This window comes from Arvicola amphibius, chromosome 1 (assembly GCF_903992535.2).
Source record: "Arvicola amphibius chromosome 1, mArvAmp1.2, whole genome shotgun sequence".
NCBI lineage: Eukaryota > Metazoa > Chordata > Mammalia > Rodentia > Cricetidae > Arvicola > Arvicola amphibius.
Window position 1 is genome coordinate 159583302 of NC_052047.1, and position 24527 is coordinate 159607828.

General features: G+C 44.5%; 1 protein-coding gene and 1 non-coding gene across 2 annotated transcripts in view; one reads left to right on the forward strand and one right to left on the reverse strand.

Moving 5' to 3' along the window:
* The window catches only part of Pcsk5 (proprotein convertase subtilisin/kexin type 5), a 418647-nt gene extending 399618 nt beyond the window's left edge, over window positions 1-19029 (reverse strand). Inside the window, 1 exon segment of the mRNA XM_038321071.1 lies at window positions 18346-19029. Within this exon segment, the coding sequence (XP_038176999.1) occupies window positions 18346-18543 (198 nt within the window). The 5' untranslated portion in view covers window positions 18544-19029.
* Window positions 6699-6803, forward strand: LOC119806122. Its single transcript, XR_005284152.1, has one exon. It is a non-coding gene; the product is annotated as a small nucleolar RNA U13 (small nucleolar RNA).
* Window positions 19030-24527: the final 5498 nt, after the last annotated feature.

The following is a 24527-nucleotide window of genomic DNA, read 5'->3' on the forward strand; positions in this document are numbered from 1 at the left end:
ACAAAAGTGAAGCCTCTCAGTATTCAGCTTGCCTAAGACAGTAAGCCACATGATCTCTGGAGTATTTTCCACATTAAAAAGCACTTATGCACGGTCCCCACCCCCCACCACCACACCCACAACCTCTTTATGTTACTGCAGTTTTCAGCAGATTGGGAATCGGCAAACCAAATCCCTGCACATTGCTTCAGCTCTGTCTTGCCAAAGAAGAAAAATCTGCTGCTTTGGACTCCATTCAACAGTTGAAGACTCGGGCCATCACATTTTACATCTCAGATATTCCCTACTGTGTCTACATCACGTAAACCAGGGAATGCAAGATCCCACATGCTGTGAAGCCAGTTTTGCAAGCCACAGAGCATAACCCCCCACCCCCTACCCCACTGCCGACCCAGGAAGGGACCACAAACTGAAGCAGATTCTGCAGCAGAGGGTTTCACAGCTCTGACAAGGAAGTAAGGTCTCTGGGAAGTCACAGGCAGGAGCTGTGGGAAAGCAGCAAGTCTGTCCTGCCCTCTATTCAACAATCTTTCTCCTGAGCTGACTTGTCATTATAGTGCAGAGTGGCCTTGAATTCCCAGGCTTAATGACCCTTTGGCCTCAGCCTTCCAAACAGATGGCACTACAGGAACAAAATTTTTTAAATTAATAAAAATGTTTATTTGATAGTGGAAAATGAAAGACAACCTCTAACGCATTAAATGCTTGCCTACCCAAATGGGAAAAGGAAACCCCTGAACTTCTGAACAGCTTTACCAGTCATTGACAGTTAAGTTGGAACTCACACTTCAAATCTTAGTGTTGTAAGATGGTGGCAAAGCAGCTTAGAGCAACGGAGCTCCAGGGTCCCCCATGCTCCTTTGAGGGAGTACAAATCTCCTGTAAACAAGGGAATCATGTGACCACAGATGTGCATCATCGTCTCCTGATTTTCTGGTTTGGGAAGAACCTAGTTACTAAAGCAGATCTCTTAGAACTTGCTCTGAAACCACAAGGTTCTTGTGTCAATCCTTTCTTGTCCTTCTATGACACATCTTAGTCTATATGTGTACAAGACTAAGAAGAAACCTATTAAGATTGGGCTTTTGTGCTAATTTGGATGAACCAGGTTCCACTGCAACAAGAAATGACCCAAGAAACAAAACAATTGAAACCACAAAGTTTATCCCGAGCTTGGGTCGTATGTCCACCGTGCACTTGCTCCTCATGAGACCCCCTCAAGGACTCAGGCTAATGAAGCATCCTCCACCTGGAGGTCTGCCAGACACCCAGGCAGATGACCATCACAGGAGTCACCCACTGACTGTTAATGAAGGGACAGGTGTTACTTCTGCTCACACTTCATTTGCCAACTGAAGTCGCTTGTGCACACGTAACTCTGGGAATCAGTAAGTTCTCACACCGTGGGCAGCGATGGCTGCGGTACTTTCTGACTCTCTGATTTATCATCTGCCCATTTCAGAACACATTGCCATTTTAACTTCTGAGCACCCTTCTGAGTTCCATATGGCATTTGAAGATAGACCAGACAGAAACCCTGGCTTTAAAGAAATTACTAGCTAGACGAGACCTCAGGAGGATGAGGCAGGAGGGTCACAAGTTCAAAATCTTCCATGGGTATAGAATGAATTCAAGGCCAGCTTGGGCTGCTTAGTGAGATCCTGTCTCAAAATAAAAAACAGCAAAACATCTGATATAGCTTAGTGATAGTATGCTCGCCCAGATAGACAATGCCCTGGGTTCATAACCTGTACTACTGTACAGACACACACACACACACAGACACACACACACACACACACACACACACACACACACACACACACAAATAGCAAGCAGAAAGAAAGAAAACAAGAAAGATAGCCTGCATGCATGAAAAAGGTGTCAGATGCCAATTAAAACCATGCAAGGTTTGGTTACAGTTTAAACGCAAGAGGTTTTAGCCACAGATAACTGAATCCATGGAAGTGGTCCTTGCAGTCCATATGCAAAGAAGGAAAACTTAAGGTTAATGACATTGTGAACACTAAAGGGACAGGAGAGGTGGAAGGCAACAGCTCTCACTGGGAGAGGAGACTGGGCCAGGGTAAAGCTGACAAAAGTCTGAACAGAGTGAAAGAATCTTTGCACATGGAAGGAAGAAATCGTTCTACTCTTAAATCACACATCCCATGAGAAAACTCACTCCTATCTCTCTTTTGGAGAACCCGGAAAGCCACTCATCTTTCCTTCTCTCTGCCTGAGCCCGAAGGCCTGGACATTTGGGGCCTTGGAACTTAACACCCCTGGGTAGGTCAAATGGGGAGACCCATCTCAGTTGAGGGACTGGCGTCCAGCCATGTCACTCAACCAAGAGAATGTTCTTTCTGTAATTAAAGGGAGTTAACTCCCAACGAATGTTTGTTCTATTTGTCCTGAGTTTGTTTCCTATCTCCCAGGATATTTCAGAAGCCACTCCTTATGGTCTAAGCTACAGGGCTAATTTATGTCTGTTTGTTCTGGAGTCTGCAATCCAATCCTCCCTCTCATGCAGATTTGACTTCAGAGTTTTGGCCTTCAAAATGGCCAATCCTGGTTGGCCCTGCCCTGTGTTTAGGACCATCACAAGATCTCACCGCTTAACTTTCAGTGAGCTTCAGGGACCCTGGAATATGCTGGATCTGCATATTTTCACTGTTCTGCTGTTTCTGCACAAACAGGGGTCTACTTGTGACCTGAAATTGATTTCTTACCACCAGCCCGCTCTTTCCTAGGAAGGTTCTATGCTAGTTTGTATGGCCCCAACAGATGTAAGACTCCACTGCCACTTGCGGGACAATTATCACAGCTAGCAGGCTCTTAGGACTCACTGAGATTCATGGAGAAGCAAGCCTGCTCCCAGGGTGAACTGGGACCTGGCTCTCAGGACTCAGATACTGTCATACTACGTATTTTGTCACACAAACAATACTCCCAAGAGTCAAAAATCAGACAGAATGACCCCGAGGATGACGCCAAGGTCGGAAACAGTAAGAGATAAGCGTTGGGCTATTTCCCAGGAAGCCTGAGTTTTAAAGTCCCACATCACTGATTTTTACTCCACCCCTTTGTCAAACATATTATGGCCTAAGTAGCGTTCCTCATGGGCTGGGTTATAGATATATTTTTTTATAAATTTTCTCTAGTGTTCAGATTTATTTTGCACAAACAGCACGTCTGTAAATGTTTTAGGATTCAACCAATATAATGACTGTCTTTATGAAGTGAGACACCATGCAGCACACTATAGAGTCAATTGGGTCCCCAAGAGAGGGACACCAAGGAATTAGAACTCGCCGTACTAAATCCCCGAAGAGAAGCACAATAGGGATAGATTAGTTAGAAAGCACACAGCAATTTTGCCTATACATTATTTTTAACTATACTTCCAGGGTAGATAAAAAAAAGTGACTTTGAGATGGCATATAATTTCCAGAAGCAATGGTCAGATGAACATTCTGAGTATAAAAACAGGTACAGAGACAGGAAAGTGGGGAGCGCATCTAGGGAGCGATACTCAGTCTAGCTTTCTTACAAGGCGGAGTAGGAAGCACAAATGGTGCAAATATTTCAAGATAAGTGGCAAGAAATCAGGAAAAGCCGAACACACTTGTCTTGACGTACAGGTACCACAGCTACTGGTGACTTCAGAACAAAGAAGCATTAACAGCCATCTCAAGCTCCACCACAGCTTCCTCGTTAGGTTTGGTCCACTTACACCAGCTGGCCTCCTCCTTGGGGTGGTTCCATGTGCAATCTCCTCTGCATGGACCCCACCTCACTGCAGGCAGCCTTACGGATAGCTCCCTCCTAACATTCAGGTACTCAGTTCACCCTCTCCTCCTGCATAAACCTCTCTGACCAGCTGTCCCAAAGATGCTCACTTTTTTAAACCTACTGATGCATTTTGCTTTCCAACAGCACTTACAGGTAACTTTCCTAATGTCCCTGCGGTTTATAGTCTGCCTCCTCCCAATCTAAAGTAAACTTAACTTGAACAAGTAAATGAAACAATGTTATGCCTACTAGAATGGCTGACAAATAGGTACTGATACAACCTGATAGATAGACGCCATCTGTCACACAATACACTCACATAAATATAGTGTCCTTGTGGGGCTTTTGTTGTTGTTGCTGTTGTTGTTATTGTTTTTTGTTGTTGTTGTTGCCAACTTAGACATACCTGGCAAGAAGATGGAATCTTAATTGAAAGAATGCCTTCATCAGATTGTCCTATAGGTGATGGAGGAGAGTCATCTGTCTATGTGTTACTTTCATTGGTTAATAAAGAAACTGCCTTGGCCCTTTAATAGAACAGAAAATTAGGTAGGTGGAGTAGACAGAACAGAATTCTAGGAGAGAGAAGGCAGACGCTTCCAGCAGTCGCCATAGGCAGTCGCCATGCTTCTCCTCTCCAAGACAGACGCAGGTTAAGATCTCTCCTGGTAAGCAACCACCTCGTGGTGCTACACACATTACTAAATATGGGTTAAAGAAAGATGTGAGAATTAGCCAAAAAGAGGCTGAAACTAATGGGCCTTGCAGTGTTTAAAAGAATACAGTTTCCATGTAATTATTTCGGGTGTAAAGCTAGCTGGGTGGCGGGTCGCAACCCCGCCGCCCCATCTACATATAGGCAAGTCTATAGGGTATTTTCTTGGCTAATAATTGATGTAGAAGTGTGGGCAGTGTGGCCCCTCAGCAGGCGGTCCTGAGTTTTACAAGAAAGTGGACTGAGGAAGCCATGAGAAGCAGGCCAGTGAGCAGTGTTCCTCTATGGCTTATACTTCAGCTTCTGCCTTCAGGTTCCTGCAGTGATTAACCTCAGCAGTAAAGTGTGACCTGAGAGCCATATTAATCCCTTTCCTCCTCACGCTGTTGCTTTTGGCCACTGGCTTTTATCATAGCAATAGATACCCTAATTAAGACAGAAACTATCCAGTGGTTTGATCCAGAGATATTGAAAAAAATACCACTATACACAGTGTCAAATGACTGTAAATCCCAGCATGTGGGAGGTAGAGTCCAGAGGATCTGGAGTTCAGGATCATCCTTGTGCAACAATGTTTGAGGTCAGACTGGGATATGTGACCCTCTCTCAGAAAATAGAAGAAGGACATAGCAATCAATTAGAAGACATTTTGATTAGCATTCCTCATCAACTTTTCCCTTCTGCTTCAACAGATTTGTAAATGTGAATTTTGCATAAACAGAATAGTATGATTGTCTCATTTAGCATAGCATTTTCAAGGTTCTTGTAGCAAATCCTAAGTAGTCTACATTTTTCTTCTTAGAAAGCATTGAAATTTATGCTTACTGTCACTCCCATCCCCAACACAAACACACACACATACACATACATACACGCACACACACCCTCACACATGTGCACACACACATGTAAAAGAGTTTAGCACAGCTACAAAAGCCCAGGTGATAAGGGATAAAAGGTGAAAATTTGCTGGGTAGTTTAGATTAAGAAGACACCAAATGTCACTTACAAAACCTTGGGAAATGGCCATGTACCTCTGTTAACTCCATCCAATTTTCTTAGTCCTTACTCAAAAGAGTGTAACTTTTTCTTTTCCATCTTTCTTTCCGACACTGGCAAACACTGAAGCAAGTTTTCTCTAGCCCTTCAAGCTTTCTTCCCCTTCCACTACAGAAGTGCTTGCTGACTTCCACTGCTGAACATGTTAACCTAACTCAGAAGCCATGACTGGCCATCTCCCTTCTCCCCCTGCAGACTCCTCTCCCAATCCCCCTCAACACAAATTCTACATCTGTCACAGTTTACAGCTTGCCTGCCCTGCTTGTTTACTTCCCAACTCTAATAAAAATCATTCTTGAGCTTCCCCTGAGTCCATTTTTAAATTCTTTTATTAACAAGACTAAGCCCAAAGAGGGGATCTTAATTTCCTCAGTAATGCATTGTGCTCAAAGAAGGGCCCCCTTAAACCTTCCAGGAACACCAGCACAAGCGATCAGTACCCTTCTCATTTTGCACTTATGGATATCTGCCTACAACGGTAAAGGCTCTGGGATTATCTCCCCTTCCCTGCACTCTAACTAGTGTGCATGACCAAGTTTTATCTCAGTTGAGAAACTTTAATTAGAGAAAACAAGACACAAGCCTGGAACATCAATATGGAGAGAATGCTATATTTTCACAGCTGTACCAGTGTCTCAGTATAGAAAAATATCAAATCTTTTATGTATGAATATTATTACAAAAAAAATCAGCCACATCATTTTTCCTTAGAGAGCTTTGAAACTCATGTTTGTGATCACCCTCATCCCTAACACACACACACACACACACACAGAGGGAGAGAGAGATACACACTCCCCGTGTGTGTGTGTGTGTGTGAGAGAGAGAGAGAGAGAGAGAGAGAGAGAGAGAGAGAGAGAGAGAAAGAGAGAGAGAAATACTAGAACACTGGGGAAAAGCATCACAGAAAGACTTGCTTTTAACAAATCTGAGTTTCAGTGCTGGCATGGCATTCAAATATAGTTTTCCCAATAGAGAATTAAGCACTCAGATAACGCACAGAAAATTACACTAGGAACCTAATGCTTCCTTTGCAATTCTAGCTCTAAATTAACATACAGATTAACATAAAAATGCAAACCAGGTTAGTCTACCATATAGAGCAATCTGAGAATGTTATCTACTACAGATCTTTGCGGACTCATAAGAACAATGATTAGATAGATGCCCACACCATTTTGTGACTTTCCTCTCTCACACCTTGTTTTGATGTCAGCATATTACCCATCTGACATGGAAAAATGGTCCTACATTACAGAAAGAACACTCTATAAATAAATTTAAAATCCATACCCTATAGGCAGTAAAACTCAGAACAAGAATACATAAAGCAACACATTCAGAATTCTGCTTCACTGTGCTACATAAAATATGTATATAAAGGTCAGGCTTGTGACATGCGAATGAATTATAATTATCTATAATAATTCAGTGATGGAAAGCAGACTATACAACTACCTAAGCTGGATCAGGGTACATATGACATAGTACATATCACTTAAAAATTCATTATTTCAGGCACGTGCAGTAGAATACACCTGACTTGCAACCCCAACACTTGGGAGGCAGACACAGGAGGATCACTATGAGTTTTAGGCCAGCCTGGGCTCGGTAATGAAAAGCAGGCAATCTTGGACTCCACTCTGAGTCCCTGTCTCTCAAAACCAAATGTTATACAGCTATTGCCTCCAAGCTGACCTGGTCCTTTCTGAAAAGAAGAGCAGGCCCATGACACTCAAGAAGCTAACGAAACAAGAGTTACAAGGTTCACAAAACCCTTCCCCAAGCAGGAAGCAGTCAGAGAGAGGGCTATCTAGTGGGCCTATCTGGACGTTGTACAGGGAACTGATATGGGAGTCCCCTCTGTGTGCTCTGATTACCATTAATGAATAAAGAAACTGCCTCAGCCTGTTGATAGGGCAGAATTTAGGTAGGCAGGGAAGACAGAACTGAATGCTGGGAGAAAGAAGGGTGGAGTCAGAGGGACGCCATTGATCCGCCACTGAAGATTGACATGCTGAAACTTTGCTGGTAGGCCACGACCTCATGATGATGTACAGATTAATAGAAATGGGTTAATTTAATGTGTAAGAGTTAACCAATAAGAAGTTAGAGCTAATGGGCCAAGCAGTGTTTTAACTAATAGAGTTTCTGTGTGATTATTTCGGGTCAAAGCTAGCCGGATGGCCAGAATGAACAAGCAGTGGCTCCTTGCAACAGGGAGCTTCAGGGATGCAGTTTTCTTTAGTGGTCACCCATGCTAGGATGGGCTTTCTGGTGGGTGATGCAGCTGTCCAGGAGTCATCCACACTCCTGTAAAAACCCCTCACTCATGTTCCTATAAGTGACTCCAATAAACTCACGGGCTCAATAAAACAGACGGAAATAGAACAGCTTCTTTGGTTTGTCATGTGTGCCTTACCTAGGGTGCAGAGACATTTGTTCATGTCTCCCCAGGAAAAGTCATAACACCGAAAGAATGAAGAAATCAGCTTTAAGTATTATTTCTGCTTTTATGATCTCCATGTACCCTGTTTCTTCTATATTGAGTGCTCAATGCAATCCTCAGTTCTTAAGTCAAATAAGAAAAAAAAAAACACATTGGAAATTGAAAGCAATCACCTGTGTGTCTGTCTTTGTCCCTTAAGTTGGTACAGGACCTGCAGTGCAAATAATAGCGCACAGTAGTGAAAAGCAGAGATAACGCCTACAGCTATCCAGGGAGAATTGAAATGTGAGGCAACCTTAGCGTTCCCCAGCCCAGTGGGTATACCAGCACAAATCACTTCCATCCTCAGCTTACCCACACTGATCACTCTTTCCAGCTCCTCAGCCTCCATTTAGTGACACCTCCCAACTCACCAGCTCTCAGCGGTTCTCTCTCTCTCTCTCTCTCTCTCTCTCTCTCTCTCTCTCTCTCTCTCTCTCTCTTTCTCTCTCTCTCTCTCCTCTCTCTCCACTCACCTGGACCACACCTTGGGTCTCATCATCAAACAGAGCTGCTATAGGCAGCACCTTAAAAACCCTCTGGGGTGGGGCATAGTGGCTCATGCTTCTAATTCCATCACTGTGGAGCCAGAAGCAGGAGGATTACTCCAAGCTCCAGACCAGTCAGGACAGACAACAACAACAAAGCCTCTCTGGAATGGCTCTCATTATTAGCCTACTGAACTAGCCATCTGTGTGTTTTTGAATTTACAGCCCTATATCCACCCCGTTCCCTTGTCCCTATCAGCTACCTCTCCATCCAGACACTGCTCAGTCATTTCAAGACTATTCCTGTGTCCAGGAACTACTGCTCCCCAGTTCCACAGACTCTTTTTTGCCTTCCCTCTAACCTGGTAAATTCTACCTCTCTGATATGAAGAACAAAATGATGCAAAAAATAACCTACAATGTTTCATTTCTTTTACTCGTCTGTTTAATCAATACCTACTGAGCAATAAGTGCAAGCAGCAAAAAAAAAAAAAAACATGTTCCTATTTGGAAATCCATTTTACAGTGGTCCTTTTTTAATGACTTTCCTAAAAATATTTTAAACACTGGAGCATCCAGACATCACTTCCAGGCAGTCCCTACTGCTCCGTAGGTGTACTTCGCCTGTTCAGGGGCTGGTGGGATCACTTCCTCTCCATCCCAACAGAAGCACCTCTTGTTTGCCACTCATCTTCCATTCCTGCGAGAACTCAGGCACCAACATCTCTCTCCCTTCCTTAAATGCATCCTTCTGCCTAAGTTCTTTGTGCCTCTCATCTAACGTATCCACTATGCTTTGCATTGTTCTGGCAGCTGGCGACATAAACATAGCGTAAATGAAGCACAAAACTATATTCAAGGAGCTCACTGGCTAGTGAAAGGATGAAAGTAATAATATGCACATGCACATACATACATGTACACACATGTACACATACACCACACACACACACACATACGGGGTGGTCATCATTTCTTTTCTAACATGTTTGAGAGGAAGAGCACCCACAAAAAGAAATTGGTGGAGGAAAATGAATAAATTGGGGTTAAAACAACTTTTAATAAGAAATGAAGTGACATTTATTATTTCTTAATAATGGAACATGTTGGGTGCTATTTTAACCCTCACAGCAATCCTGTGAGGAGGAATAACGTTATCATCTCCTTTCACACATGAGGAAACGAAGGCACCGAATGCTTAAGGTGATTGCCTAGAGTCCTCCAGCTTAGAAGCAATGGCATTAGGGCTCAAAGATCCTTGGTCCTGGATCTATGTCCTAACTACAGTATCTTGATGAGAAAAGATAGAGGGAAAAGACGGGTATATAGAAAAGTCAGTAGAGGCAGAATGCAGGTAGTGGTTTTGTTTTTGCTTTGCATGGCCTCGCAACCCAACTTCCCTACACTGTCAACAGAACACTTGCTAAGAACTCTGGAGAACCCCACTACCGGTAGCTCATTCTCATCCAGCTGGTTTCTCTTGACAGCACACCTCACTGCTGCAGAGCTGGGCTGGGCGGACACATCCTTTCCTTCGGGAGCTCTTAGCCCACACCTTCCTGCTCTGCTCTCCCCTTCATCCACGGCCTTCCTCCTTTGCTGACTGAATGAGAACATTCCTCCATCTTATATTCACACCCCCCCCCCTTCTCTAGCCATGGGTCTTACCTTGGCGATTCATTTCCACAGCACACTTGCTTCAAACTTCCATGGTTCAGGTGGAGCTGGATGAGGGGTAAAGTCTATCTGCAGGGTTCCTTACTTCTTTCCTGGGCTAAATACTCTGCCACCCACTGGAAATTTCACTACACTTGCCCCTCTACCTAATGCAGAAGATCTCAACTGTATTCTAGAATCTGAAGGAAGGAAAGCCAGCTATTAAGAGACAGAGTAGAATGGTAGGTACCACAGATTAGAAGGAAGAGGAACTGATAGGCCAAGGTCAAAAAGAGCAGCGTTCTACGAGATGAGAAACACTTAGGGATTTGATGCACAACATGAGCACGAAAGGAATAATATGGTATTGTTCACTGAAAACCAGCTAAACGACTAGATTTTAGGTACTCATTAAACAATAAGTAGGCTGAAGAGACGGACTCAGTGGGGCATAGTATGTGTGGCTCTTGCGGATAAGCCAAGTTCAGTCCCCAGCACTCACGTTGGGCAGCCGTCAACCACCTATAACTTCAGGTCCAGATGAACTTGAAGCCTCTGCCTTCTTCAGGCACCTGTGCTCATATGCAAACATACCCACACAGGCACAACCAAACACAAATTTTTAAGATAAAATAATTTTAATAAACAAATTAAAGGGTTCCGAAGACATGTGAAAAATGACAGAATTATTTGCTTCTCTTTAGTAATCATTATGTGTGTACACATCTATATATGCAGAGATACACATACACACATACATACATATATGCATACATACATACATACTCATATGCCAAAACATGATGCTGTGTACCTTAAAACATATGTTAAACAAAACTCTTTAAAACTAAGGCTGAATCTATATTTCTCTCCTTGAAAATGCTCCTGGAGACTGTTCAAATGGTACAAATGAGTCCACATTCTCCAGGTCCCGAGGCGACAACTGCAGCTGCCCTGACATCCTCCTTTCTCTCTCAAACCTTTCTTCTGTTTAGTCACCCAAACCTGAGTATACTTCCATAGGAACTTCCAAATCTTTCCAATTTCATTATTAATAACAACCTTTATTATTCTCTGCTTCCTCCAGTCCATTATGAATACTCCCTAGGAATTACTGAGCCATACTAACTGGGCAGATCGCCACTGCTCCACCAAATGATAGTTGTAAGTAAAAATCCCTAGTCCCAGAAAATATCTCCCAATCTCCCAATCTGGGGAGACTTTCATGGTTTCTGAAGCAACATGTGCTTTATTCGCTCCTCAAAGAACGTCCATATAATGCATCCTCCCTGGTAATGTTGGAAAGAGCCTAGGCATTCATGGCCTTATATAATCATATCAGTAGTGGGGTCATTCCCTGTCCCACATCTGTTTTCTCTTATTCTAGTAATAGAATTTCATTTTCCTTTAGGGAACTGCCCCTCCCCAAATGTTGGACTGCCTAGCAGAGATCAACATTTCACTCACTTCAAAGCTAGACATGTGGCCCAAGATGACCCACCCATGAACCACTATCCCCTTGGACAAACGACTGGCCCAAATGTGGGGGACATGACCCCATTGCATGGTCAGAACACACTATACTCCTTCTGGGGTTTCAATGCCACTGCTGGGTAGAAGAATTACTAAGGCTCACGTGAGTTCTGATGTTTTGTAGACAACAGTTGCCTGAGAATGAAGCGCACATGGGGAAATGAAGAAATCACAGCCATTACCATCCCCTTTGGCTGCTGAGCTAGATAAGCCCACAATTGCTCTTTAAAAACAAAATCACTTGGCTGTAGATCCCAGAACTGACAGTTCCTCACATGAGGAAGGTACACAAATGCCTACGAACTGACCCTGAGGCACATGTGCTGGAGTGCCGTAGATATATGTCTGTCTGGACTGTGAACACGGCCAGGGTCAAACTCACTACTATTTCCATAATGAAACAAAATAACACTGTAGTTAATGAAGTTAGTTTACATCAGAATAGACTTTGCTATGAAAAAAAGTATAGAGCACATAAATAAAATTCTGTCAAAGAATTTCACCTCATGTTTTCAGAACTGTGAACTAAGACATACAGATCTATCTCAACTAGTAAATCCCCTTTGTGTATTCATCTGTTTGCCAGTTCGTGTGTTTAAATGACAGTGGTTGGGTTCTGGACACCCGTACCTGAAATGATTCCCTGTGCCTTCTTTATAGGCCTCCAATGCTCCAAGCTTTACTTCCCCACGATCCTTTCATGTCTATTCACTGCGGGGTTAAACTTAAAGGCTGTTAGTTTGATTATTGAAACAAAAAGTCTTGTAAGCCCTATACATAATTGGTAAACACCAGTCCTGCCTGTGCAACCAAAAGATGGTATTCATGGCTCTCAGGCAAAAGCTTAGGTAGCCCTCAGTCTCCTCTTAGGGAAATGAGGCACAATACTGACTCCTCTGCCTTTTGTCCCCAATTACATCCTGAAGGGAGACCACAGAAATTTGGAAAATCACAACTGTTCTGCTCCACAGGACCCCAGTAACCACAATGTTCATCCACTTTCCTGTGAGCAGCTCTTGCTGTTCTCTAGGGGCCTTACAGAGTGTAATATGCTCTTGGTGCACTGTTTTAGCCAAATATCCATCTTCATTATCAGTGCTCCTGATTTTAACAGCAACCCCCTAAATGAGCTGAACAGCGGTGCCCTACTTTATAAACAAGGACCAGGGCCAGGTCAGTTAAGCAAAGGAACGAATACACACACACACACACACACACACACACACACACACACACACCTACCTCTACTCTTGTTTTCTTTCTCCTCTCATTTTTCTCTCAGGATTCATTCAATCTACACATTTGTTGATATTAATTTCTGTCTTTGGTACTCTCAGATGTAGGGCTGTGCTCTGCAGAAACTAATGAGAACACTTCACAAGTAATTTCATCCTTAACTGTGCAATGTTTATTTTTATAAAACCCAAAATGGACAAACACATAAGCAGCTACTATCTTCCAGCATGAATGGCCATAGGCATTCATGTTTATGACACGGGAAGCCAAAGTCAGCTTGTCATCAAACCAACCTGCATGAGTTGAGTGATGTGGTCGCCAGGCAAAACAATACCTGGAGACGCTTCAGCCTTGGGAAGAATCCAGACTCTACCTCACAGGACTTGAACGAATAACACAAATACCCCTCCCATCCCAAGGGGTGTTGCTGGGTCAGGACTCCCTTTCTCTGGACATTTTCCCAGCATACTATCCTGCTTCTTTGGCTGACCTTTAAAGCTAAAACCTCTGGAATGAAGCCCATAAGAGATTGTGATAAGGCAAATTCAATGGCTTTGGGGCTCACAAAAATGTTTTTCTAAAGCTAAGCAGAACCCCAAAGGCCTCACATAAGCCATTCTTTGTCTATGAGGTTAATACAACAGACCCACACACACACTCCATCGTCGTCAGGCTACGGCCTTTGATGGCTTTTTCTAGTCAAGATTTCCCTGTTCTGGTTCAGTCTCATCATGAGAAACATGCCATGTGAGAGCAGCTAGCCAAGGCAGGGCTGAGGTTCTTGGCTGTGAAGAGCTATCCCGTGCAAGGCCAGAAGTATCACATAGGGATCAAATGGGATTAACCATCCATCTACTCTCCCGTTTACAACATGCCTACAGATGTACCAGGGAAACTCAGTCCATTTGCATGCAGCCTATCGGGCTAGCCATAAACACCCAGAACTCACCCTCTGACACTCGTCAGCATTTAAGAATCCTATTATTCACAGGCCAAAATTAACCAGGAAACCAGGCAGCAGCATCTTTGAACAAGGTTCTTCCCGCTCAAGATCGTTTCCTACTTATCTGGAAAATCATTCTGAGTTTAGGTGTACAAATAACATTCAGTCTTAACATTTCAATTCAAATGTGATTAAATACAATATGCTAAAGCAAAATGCTTTATAATATATATAAATATGATATAATTATTCTTCAGATATTTTCAGTTTCAGAGAGCCCAGATTGGCCTCAAATTCACGATACAGGTGAGGATGACCTTGAACTCCCAATCCGCGCACCAGCGTGCCTACTTTAGGAGGTCCTAGGAACTGCACTCAGCTCCTTGAACAGTACTATCAACTAAGCTCCACCTCCAGCCCTTCTCTGCGTACTGCCCTTCCTCCCTTCCATCTCAAGCAAAGGTAAATGAGGGAAAATGGTACCATCCAGGGCCATCGGCTCTCATTGTTTAAGTCCAACATAAAACTGTTGTTGAAACAGTCTTAAATGAAATAGAAAATCACTCTCCTCGTGTACAAAACTCACCATGGAAGATCCACTTCCTTGACATCTACATATCTTCCATTAAAAAAAAGTCCTCCTTTCACCATATCTAAATAACATTTAGGTCTCATTTATTTCAACGTTTTACCACTGGCCTGCGCGCTGAGCAGCGCATAGCGACCCCGCTCTATGATCTCAAGGTTTATCATCTTACAGACGGAGGCACAGGGGTGCCATTAAGTTCAGTGACTTTCCTGCTCACAGCCTGGCTTGTGGCCTCGGCAGTCTCCACACCCACAAGCTCACCGAGGGAGTCCCGGGTAAAGCAAATCCCAGGGTAGCTTCCAGCTGGCTTTACCGTTGTGAGAGCCCCTGTTCAAAACGTGACATGGCTGGTGGTGGGAGGGCTCTGCTATTGGTAATCTCCGGCTTGGAATCAATGATTATAGGCAATTCATAGAAGGATAAATACAGCAACTGCGCACCGCAAACCATCTGTTCACAAGAGATCTTCTCCCAGGATTCAATTAACGAGAAATTCATTCCTCTCTATACAGATCTCGTCTACCAACAATTAATAATATGTACCTGACCTTATTCCTTTATATTTCCATTCCCTAACCAGTAGGCTGTTAACTCAAAGACTCGGAGGATACAATTAGTGGCAGCGGACAAAGGCTTCTTCTTACCCCAGGCACGCCAACAGCCATGTATATCACCTACCCTTGGGCACCCCATTAGGGGTTGGTAGTTCTAGATACTCCAGGGGCTCCTATTCAGAGCTCAGCTTGCCAACTCCAGGCATCCCACAGCCGACATAGCAAGCAAAACTTGATATATGCTGACACAAGAACAGCCACTAGCAATGACTATAGCTAGGCATCACTTCAGAGTTTTAAACATAAACCATTTCATAAAACCTAAGAAAACATAATGCTATCTCCATAACCAGAGGCAAGACAACCCTCATTACAGCTCCCTTATAGAGATCCTTTTTACTTGTTTGATTGCTTCTCCCATTACTCTGCACATCCTATCTTCCTGGAACAGAAAAGAGATCCACCTTCACTTTTCTGCAGACATCTCCAGGCCAGAAATCTTACTCTTAAATGCTAACATGCTACGCAAAACACTGCATTGATATTCTAAGTAGACAGCTAACATTGTAGCTTTACCGTGGTAAAAATTCACTACTTTCCTCGTCTAGGATATCATACTGAATATATACATATACAGGCTACCAGGAACATAAATGACTTCAGAAATAATAAACAAGTTCTTGATCGAATTTGTAATACATGAGCGAACTCCCCGGACCTCCAGCACAAAACATGAAAACATTCCAGGAACATTGGCAAATTATTTACTGCCCTAAGCTGAACCATGGCTGGTTTATTGCTGGAAAGAAAGAATCACAGAAGGATGGCCAAAGTGTTAAAAGGTCAGTGCAGTAAAGGATGAATACGAAATACATTCTGTCCCTTTACAGTGCCATGATGGTGCACGCAGGAACTCAATTTACCCCGCTTAAGCCAATAGCTTGTGCTCCTTTGATTTGCCCGAAAATGTTTCACCCTGTACAATAGCAGATCTTTTCCCACTAGTTATTGCAGCAATTCAGGGGTCCTCTGTAACCCCTGGGAGAGCTTTTTTTCTACAATGGGATTGTAAAAACTACAGTACATAGTAGTTAGTGTTATGTATATAAACTTCCTTAGTTTTGCTTTTGACATGGAAAGCCAGGACTCTTCCCTATAAAGACATTTTGTAAAAAGTCAGAAGAGGTTACAGGACACTGGCATATTTGCTTGTTCAAAGCAGATGAGAGAACCGTGCTCCCCTCTCACTAGAGGCCACTGGATTCTGCCAATCTTAGCTCAATTTCTGAGTGCAAGAGGACAGAAATATCTCCCTACCCTTGCAAGTTAAGAAACCTCCCATTATCAACAAGTCCAGGTCCTTCTAAGCAAATATTAGTGAGCATTGACTGGATATTTGCTTCCAGTCTACTGAGCTACCAACTAGAATTCAGGGAAATGGGGATTTTACTCTTTCCTTCTGCACACTGGATAGAAGGATCTTTAAGCAACGAGATCCCAAAGGAGCCCTCCTGGACCAGAGTATTAGATTCCAATCATGGCTGTACAGTTGGGGTCAGCCTCCTGTCCCAGTGTCCTGGTCTGTTTTATGCCCATTGTGCACCACGGTTGTTTGAAGTACGGCTTTGAGAACTAGAACTTTAACTGCAGCTGGCAACAGAAGATTGCTTAATATTGGCTGAACTGGAATATGTCTTCTGAAAGATCTGGAAAGATGTGTTCTTTCTGTCTGTTAGCCTTCCTGTAGGGCACTACTGAGGATTATCTCAGATGCCTCAACTGTTTAAGATTTGGTTCAAAGACATGAATGGACTCCGTGTTTCTTTCACAGAAGAGGTCGATTCGAATTCCAAGAGGTAATTCTACTGCAGGTGGCAGGCACTCGGGTAACAAATCTGGCTGGGTGCTCTAACTTCTTCAGTGGGACCCAAAGAAGCGGACCGGGACATAATAACCATGCCCCTTTGTCTCAGCCTTCCTCTTATGGCTTCTCTGGAATACATCCCTCCCTCATGGGAGGGTAAAGAGCACAGACCTCCCCCTCTGTCTCTGCTGTACCCACCCACAGCTCCTCCCCAGCTTATTTCTAGAACAGGCAAAGGAGTTCATTCAGCCAGTGTATTTTCCCCCAGTGGCCAGAGCAGGGTCAGGGGGTTGGCCCAACACTTCTAGGCACGCACGGATGTTTCAAACGAATGATCTCAGAAATCATCTGTGCTCTCTTGCTTCATCAATACCAATGGTCACCTTCTAGGAGCACCCGTGGTCTCGAAGCACCGTGCAAACGCTCCAAAACGCCCGTGGCCTCGGGTTTTACACTCAAACCCATCTGAGCTACAACAGGACTCCCTCCTTGGAATCAGTCTCAAAGTTGTGAGGTCCTTAGGAGGGGCACTTACAGAGCACTCTCCAGTCCTGTTTCTGGTAGGGACAATGGGAAAGAGGACCAAAATCCAGGGCTTTTAGGCCAGAATACAAATCGGTTTAGCGCTGGCCAGGGTCCCATAAAAATGTATTGGCATTTCCCTCAGGATAGCGAATGGAACGAAAACCCACCAAGGCACCTCATCAAAACATTCCTGCGACACGCTTGCAAACAGGGTACCTCACGTTCCACCCCAATAGAAGATTCCGAAGTTCCCCTAGCGGAACCCAGCCAGTGGCTTTCAAGGTCTCCCAGGTTCCTCCCCACCCAGCTCAGGGGGCCACATCTGGATCCCAGCCAGGAGAACCAGCAGCCAGGACCCCTCTAAATTCGTGCTTCCCTTCTGGTGTCCCGCCCCCTTCCTCTCTCCTCCCACCCCAGCTCCAGTTGAAGCGCTCCAGGCTCACCAGAGGCCCCAGCAGTTCTGTGGCACAAAGAGGTTAATCCAGGCTTTCCCCCTCGTAGTTGGGTCCAGAGGCGTTCTCACTCTTTGGCCTCGCAAAGGTTCTCTCTATCTTCCCTGCCACGATTACTCGCAAGGGGTGTTTCCTCAAGCTAATAGCCCTCCCGGACTGTCCCAAAGGTCCAAGGCGAATCTGAGTCAGGGCAGAGGCACTCCAGATTTTTCCAAAGGACCCTACCTGTCCCGCACAGCTTGTAAAAACAAATTCTAAACAGGGATCACAGCAACTTCGGGGCATGCGTGTGATTGTGCAAGGACCAGGCGAGAGCATCGCCCCGGAGTTCGGGCCACAGCTGCAGAAGTACATCTGGAAAAGGGGGAGGGGGTCCAAGGAAAGGGGACAAGAAGTCCCCAACAGATGTTTCTAGGTGCAGTGCCTGAGTCACCGGGGATTGGGTTACCTGTCCTACGTTGATGAATCCGTACTTGCTGGCTATGCGGTCGGCCTCCGCGAAGCCGCCGGCGATCTTCACTGCCCAGTGGTTGGTGTAGACGCGAGTCCGGCACACTGGGAGCAGGCAGCCAGCGAGCAGCGCCAGCACGCACAGCAGGTCCTGCCGTCCGGGGCAGCAGCAGCGGCTCCCCCAACCCCAGCCCATGGTCCCGGTGCCTCGCAGCTTCGCTCGCCCGGCTGCTGGCTCGCGCGCTAAGCGGCGCGCACAACTAACTTCTCCGGCCTGGGCCGGCGGGGCGCGCAGCCGGGAGCGGTCGGTAGTAGGCAGAGAGTCCGGGAGAGGAGCGGAGCGGAGCTGCGAGCCCCTTGCAGGCTCCTAGACCATCCCTGGGACAGCGGGGACCCGGGCTACAGGCTCTGGGCCGGCGGGGCGGTGGGCGAGCACTCCCCGGCTGGCACAGGAGGAGGTGGAGTGAGGGACTGGCGCCTCCGCCGAGGGCTCTCCGGGCTCCGCTCCTGTACTCTTCGGCCGCCTCTCGTTCCTCTCGGGGGCCCCGGAGCGCGGTGGAGACGACCGGCCCGAGCTCAGACAACGACCAGGCGCCCCCGCTACTCGCTTGCTCGCTCGCCCGCTCGCTGCGCTCCCTCCGGCTCTGAGCAGCGCGCGGCGACTGTGAGTGGCGACGGTAGCGGCGCCCGCTCCGCATAAATGACTTCCCCCGCCCCCGGAGCACCCCTCCTTCCCCCCTCCTCTCCCTCCTCCACTCCTCCGCCCTCACGAGCCCGGCTCAGCCAGGCGCCACCCAGGTCCTAGCGCCTCCCGGTTCTCCCCACTGTAACCTCTAGGGTCGGGGACAGCAAAGTCCAGTCTCCCCAAAGAGCTGAGAGAAGAGCACCCGTAGGGTCTTGGTTTCTATTCTTTTCTCTCCACTAGGATGAATTTGAATTAATTAGACTCTAGAAAGTCTAAGATTTACACGATGATAAGACGAAAGCATGGCAAAGATTCATTCATACCTGCTCTAAACATCTTGTACTAACTAAACATTTTAAGGCCACTGGTGTCTCAATTGCTGAACAAATAACTCGAGATTTTCACTCGACTGATTCTTTATGCTTTTCAGCAACTGTTTATTTTGCACGTTCTGCTCCCGGGAGAAGCTGCCACACAGGACAGTTAAGTCTTATCCACACTTTAAAAAGCCAAAGCCAAGTCTGTCGCCTGCTGACTTTAGAGATACTCTGATACTCAGCAGCAGCGTCACAGGAGAGTGAAATCCCAGGCTCGAAATGAGAAAAGATAGCTCTAGGGATATCTGGAATAGTAGAGGACGTGCAAGTGTCGGTTCCAAGGGAGTAGCCATTCATCGAGTCGAATGGGCTTCATCTTCCACATCAAAGGGAGTTTTCCAACTTTCCAAATATGACTTGGGAACAGTGAAGGATGATACACCAAAAAGGATCACAGAGAGAGTCGGATGAAATACCGTGTCTGTGTTAAAGCACAATGACTTCAGACAAAGCAGGGAACCCTGCTGGACCTCTTCAAGCTTCTCCAACCACACTGTCTTATTGGAGGTGAGGGGCTCAAGAGTGGCTTACTGTAAAAAAGAAAAATTAGACCTCATGAAATGGTTCGCCTGGCCTTAAAAGGACTGACTGTCCTGAATTCCCACCTCCCTTTCCCCTCTTCTCCCATTCCTTATCTTTCTTGCCTAAAACACTAGTTGAATGGTGTCTGAGATTAACCCATTGCAGGATGATTTTATTATGTGAAGCATACCTGCAAAGTTAATTCTCCTAGTGCCTTGGAGCATAAATTTTATGGCATTTTGCATATTGTATAAACATGCTCTAATTTTGAATGTGACAAACAAACTCAAAATAACAATATCCCTATGTTACAGGTCAAGAGGTAGATGAGAAAAACGGGATACCCTTTTCAGAAGGACATGTATTTTATTGATTGGTTTATTTGGCTGGTTTAACACATATGCATGCGGACCTGGTATGGTTCCTCTCAAATTGTGAACATTGTGATGGGGGGAGAGGGACAGACACACACACAAAAAAATATTAGTGGAAATTTAGGCTCAGAATTCTCAAGAGTAAATGTGGCTAATTGTTATTCCCATTGTTTTTGTAAAGGGAGAAACATAGGCACTCTGCTTGGTTTTAGAGTGTTGGTGTAGTCTGGCTACTGGCCAGTCCCTTTGGACACAGCTCCTAACCCCCACACCCTGGACTGCAGAGTAAGGGGCAGGGAGAGAGGGAGAAAGATTGGTCTGTTAACTGCTAAATGCCACCCTGAGCTTCTGCAGCTAGGCTGCTCAAAGTGGCTGAGCTCCAGAGAGAATAAGAGGAGCTCACTGAAGATCTCTTCTCAGCAAGTCCATAGGGGACAGAATTGGGGGGGATTCGCTCTCTGTGGGGCAAAAGAACTTGTCTGACCTTGTTCAGCGGGAGGAGGCTCACAGCCCAAAGTACTTTGAGAGTCAAGTTTGAAGCATGGCCTTGAGATTTCTCTCTCGGACTAGGGAAGTCTCTCAAGGCTCCTGGGGGCTAAACACTGTTTCCCTAGAATGACAAAACTGTTCGCTATTAATTTTTCTTTGTTGTGTTTACCTTTATCTCTTCACTAACACTCTTGCATTCCACACATGTGTCCTGTCTGCCATACCCAAACACGACAAAGGTAGAAATTGGGGAAAATCACTTAGTCAATTCTTGGACCAAGACTTACTTTCTTAAAGGACCTATTTTTCCTCTTTGATATAAATTTTATTTATATATATATTTACCACCACACCTGGAAACCTGAGTTCAACCCCCAGGGCCCACATGGTGAAAGGAGAGGACTCCACTTCAGCAAGTTATCTTCTACCCCTCACAAGAACCACACAGACACCATGCACGCACACACACCACATACACATACACACCACATACGCATATACACACACAACAAATAAATGTATCTATGTGACATCCCTGTCTTTTGATAAAAGACACTTCCACCTGACTTAGAGTCTTCATTAGCCCTTTCACATTTTTGAGTGGAGTCTCCCCGGGTCAGGAATGCAGCTTTCAGATAAGGACTAACGGCTAGAGAAGAGGACTGGTTTATTTTCTACCTTTAGGTACATGCTGGTTGTGACAGTCAGCTTTATCACAAATACTCAGAAACTAAAGGGAAAGGGAGCTGATGGCATAATGGTGGCTAGTACACCATCCCCGACTAGAGACAGGCAGTCCACGTCCAAGGTGGATGAACACTGTCTTTTGCAAAGAATAGCACCTTAAGATCTGACCATAGATGTTCCACTCTATAACTGCCATATGGTGTGAAGTAATGGCAGCTTTTTACACTGTTTACCCTGTCTTATAATAACCTATAAGCTATGACTTCACATGAGGCCTCACTAGTGTTTGGCCTCTCTGCCAAGACCTAAACTAAGGCTTTATGTGAACTCTAAGCTGCAAGTGTCAAAGCAAACAGGAACTCCATGAGGGTGTATCTGACGTTGCACACTGGAATTATTCTGGGAAGGCTCTGCATTATAGGATGCTTCATGTCTTCCCAGATGAAAATTAACCTTTAAAATTTCTTCTAGGCTTAAATTTTGTAAGGCAATGATAAATTCATAATGGATACTTTGGAGCTGACCAAGGAGAAAAAAATGGAGCTGTATATTTCACAGCTTGGTGGAAGAGTCACCTGGTCACATGATCCCAAACAGCTTTTCCAATATGTGAAATTCAGGAGAGCAATAAAAAATTCATCAGATTTAATAATGGTAATAGTCATAAGTTATGCAAATAAGCCACATTTATTAGGCATTTGTCATATGCCAGGCGCCGAGCCAAATATATTTCAAGTTCCAGTATCATTCACAGAATATCAAAGTTGAAGGGGACCTTAGATAGCACATCATCCAATTTTATTTAATAGATAAAATCATGAAGTTCAATAGAAATCCACTTTGAAAGACAGTAATCTAATCAGAGAAAAATAAGTTAGATGGAAGAATAATACAAATAAAACAGAGAAAAGGCTACATTCGTCAATGACAGTAGTGTGCTATGAACTAGAATTAACATTAGCCTCATATATACTCAGGCTAGCAAAACAAACACAATCAGGAAAACAGACATTTGACCTCCCCTCAGACGTCTCAGGTGTTGAACCAACGCCACTTTAAAAATATGATCCACGATGCATAACGTCCCCAAGACAAAGGTTAGCTCGAAGCTTGTTGTCACATTTACTACAGAAATATATATTCTGTGATCTTAAGAGGGGACACATCCTGCATGCCTTAGGAAGCCTGAGTTATTTCTTTAACATATTCGAAGTTGACTTAAAAGGGCATTGTTGACTACCTTCTCTAAGCATTGAAAGCCTGCAGTGACAAACTGATTCTTAGGAAGCTTTCTGTGGTGATACAGTTTCATGACAATATCTGTAGAGATTCCCCTATACACACACAAAAAATACTGAACTTTAGGTAGATGTGGCAGTAAAGTTAATGATACCTACTGGGGTCATTATGTCTTAACCTGCTAGGCTACTCAGCCTATTCAAGTTTAATGTGCCTTGAAGAGAACAATGTAACCAGACTTACTATGCCTTGGATTTCCCATGTAATGAGCTTTTACAACCTCAGCCAATGCGTAGCTTTAATTTAAGCTATGTACTGTTCCATGTCCCCAACCCAGAGTAATATAAGTATGTATGTATGTGGTAATCACTTGCTAAAAGCAGCCAACATATTGGAAGCACATTGTACAACAGATATCTGCTATACATATTAGAGAGAACGTGTTATGTCTGTTTGTGGTTATGTTTGCTATTTGAGTTGGTTAGGGTCAGTAAAATGACTTCTCCCTAAGTAAAAGTCTGTTAAATATTTCTGTAAAAATCTTTCATTCTTTTTCCATGCCGTGTGTGTGTGTGTGTGTGTGTGTGTGTGTGTGTATGTGTGTGTGTGTGTGATGTTTAATAAATACAGAAAAAAACTCTTTTCGGGGGACAGCAAAAGAGACAAACAGACACAGAAGGGTCAGTAATCACAAAGTACAAACAGAACACACAGGAGAAAAAAAGAGTGATTCACTTGGGCTCACTCTTGGTCAAATTAATCCAAAAGGAAGCCTGTGTTTTCATTCCTTAATGTGACACCAACACATTTTGGTGCCTCTGAGGTCATCTTTAATGTGCTAACCTACACAGCTTTCCAATTAGAACAGGAAGTGTGAAGGTTGTGGATGAGTTATTCTCTCAAGCAGGAAAGAAATGAGACAGCTTCAGTGTCTTTTTCTATCTTCTAGTTTCCATCTAGCTTGTCCCACAGCAATGTCCCCTTCATGATGGAAGAGGTGGATGGGGTTACTGTTCTCCCACCCTGCTTGAGTCTCTAATTGGTGGTAAAGTGGTCAGGGAAAGGATGGAGGAAATGGAAGGAACAGCATTAGAACCTGAGATTTTATGCATCAGGAAGACAAGGTCCACAAACCAATGGCAGGAGCGCTCCAACAAGAGTAAGCCCCACCCCATTCTCTTTCCCTCTTCAAGAGGGCCTCACTCTTTAGCTGGGCTTCTGTGGAACTCACAGCAGTCCTCCTTTCCCATGTCTGAAGTTCTGGGTTAAAGATTTGCTCTCTCTGTAGTGGCTCTGGAGTCTGTCTTTCCAAATATTTAATTGTCTTTTATTCTCTGGTTCCTTCCAGAGAATCAGGTCTTTAATAACAAACAATTTAACAACATGTTGGGAAGATGAAGCTAAAAGTGCCTTAGGAATTAGAACACATTCTAAGGGAATACTTTCATTCATTGGTGCCCAAGTGAGAAATTCTAAAATGATACACACTCACTGTGACTTCTACACGCTAATCTGAAACAGGATAGACTAAGAAAATACATTTTATAAGTACAAACATATCCCTTCCCACACTCGCAGCCTTAAGGCATTTGTGAAGCGGGAACGGACACAAGTGTACACACTCCAGGTTGCTCACTTGCTGTAGCCTCTCAACACAATCAAAAGACACGGCATCTTTATTCCTTTTCTCGGTGCCTGTTGACCAAATGCCTGACAAGAAGCAACTCTGAGATAGAAAGCTTTGTTGTGGCTCACAGTTTGAGAGAACCCAGTGCATCCCAGAGGGGAAGGTACCCATGGTGGGTGG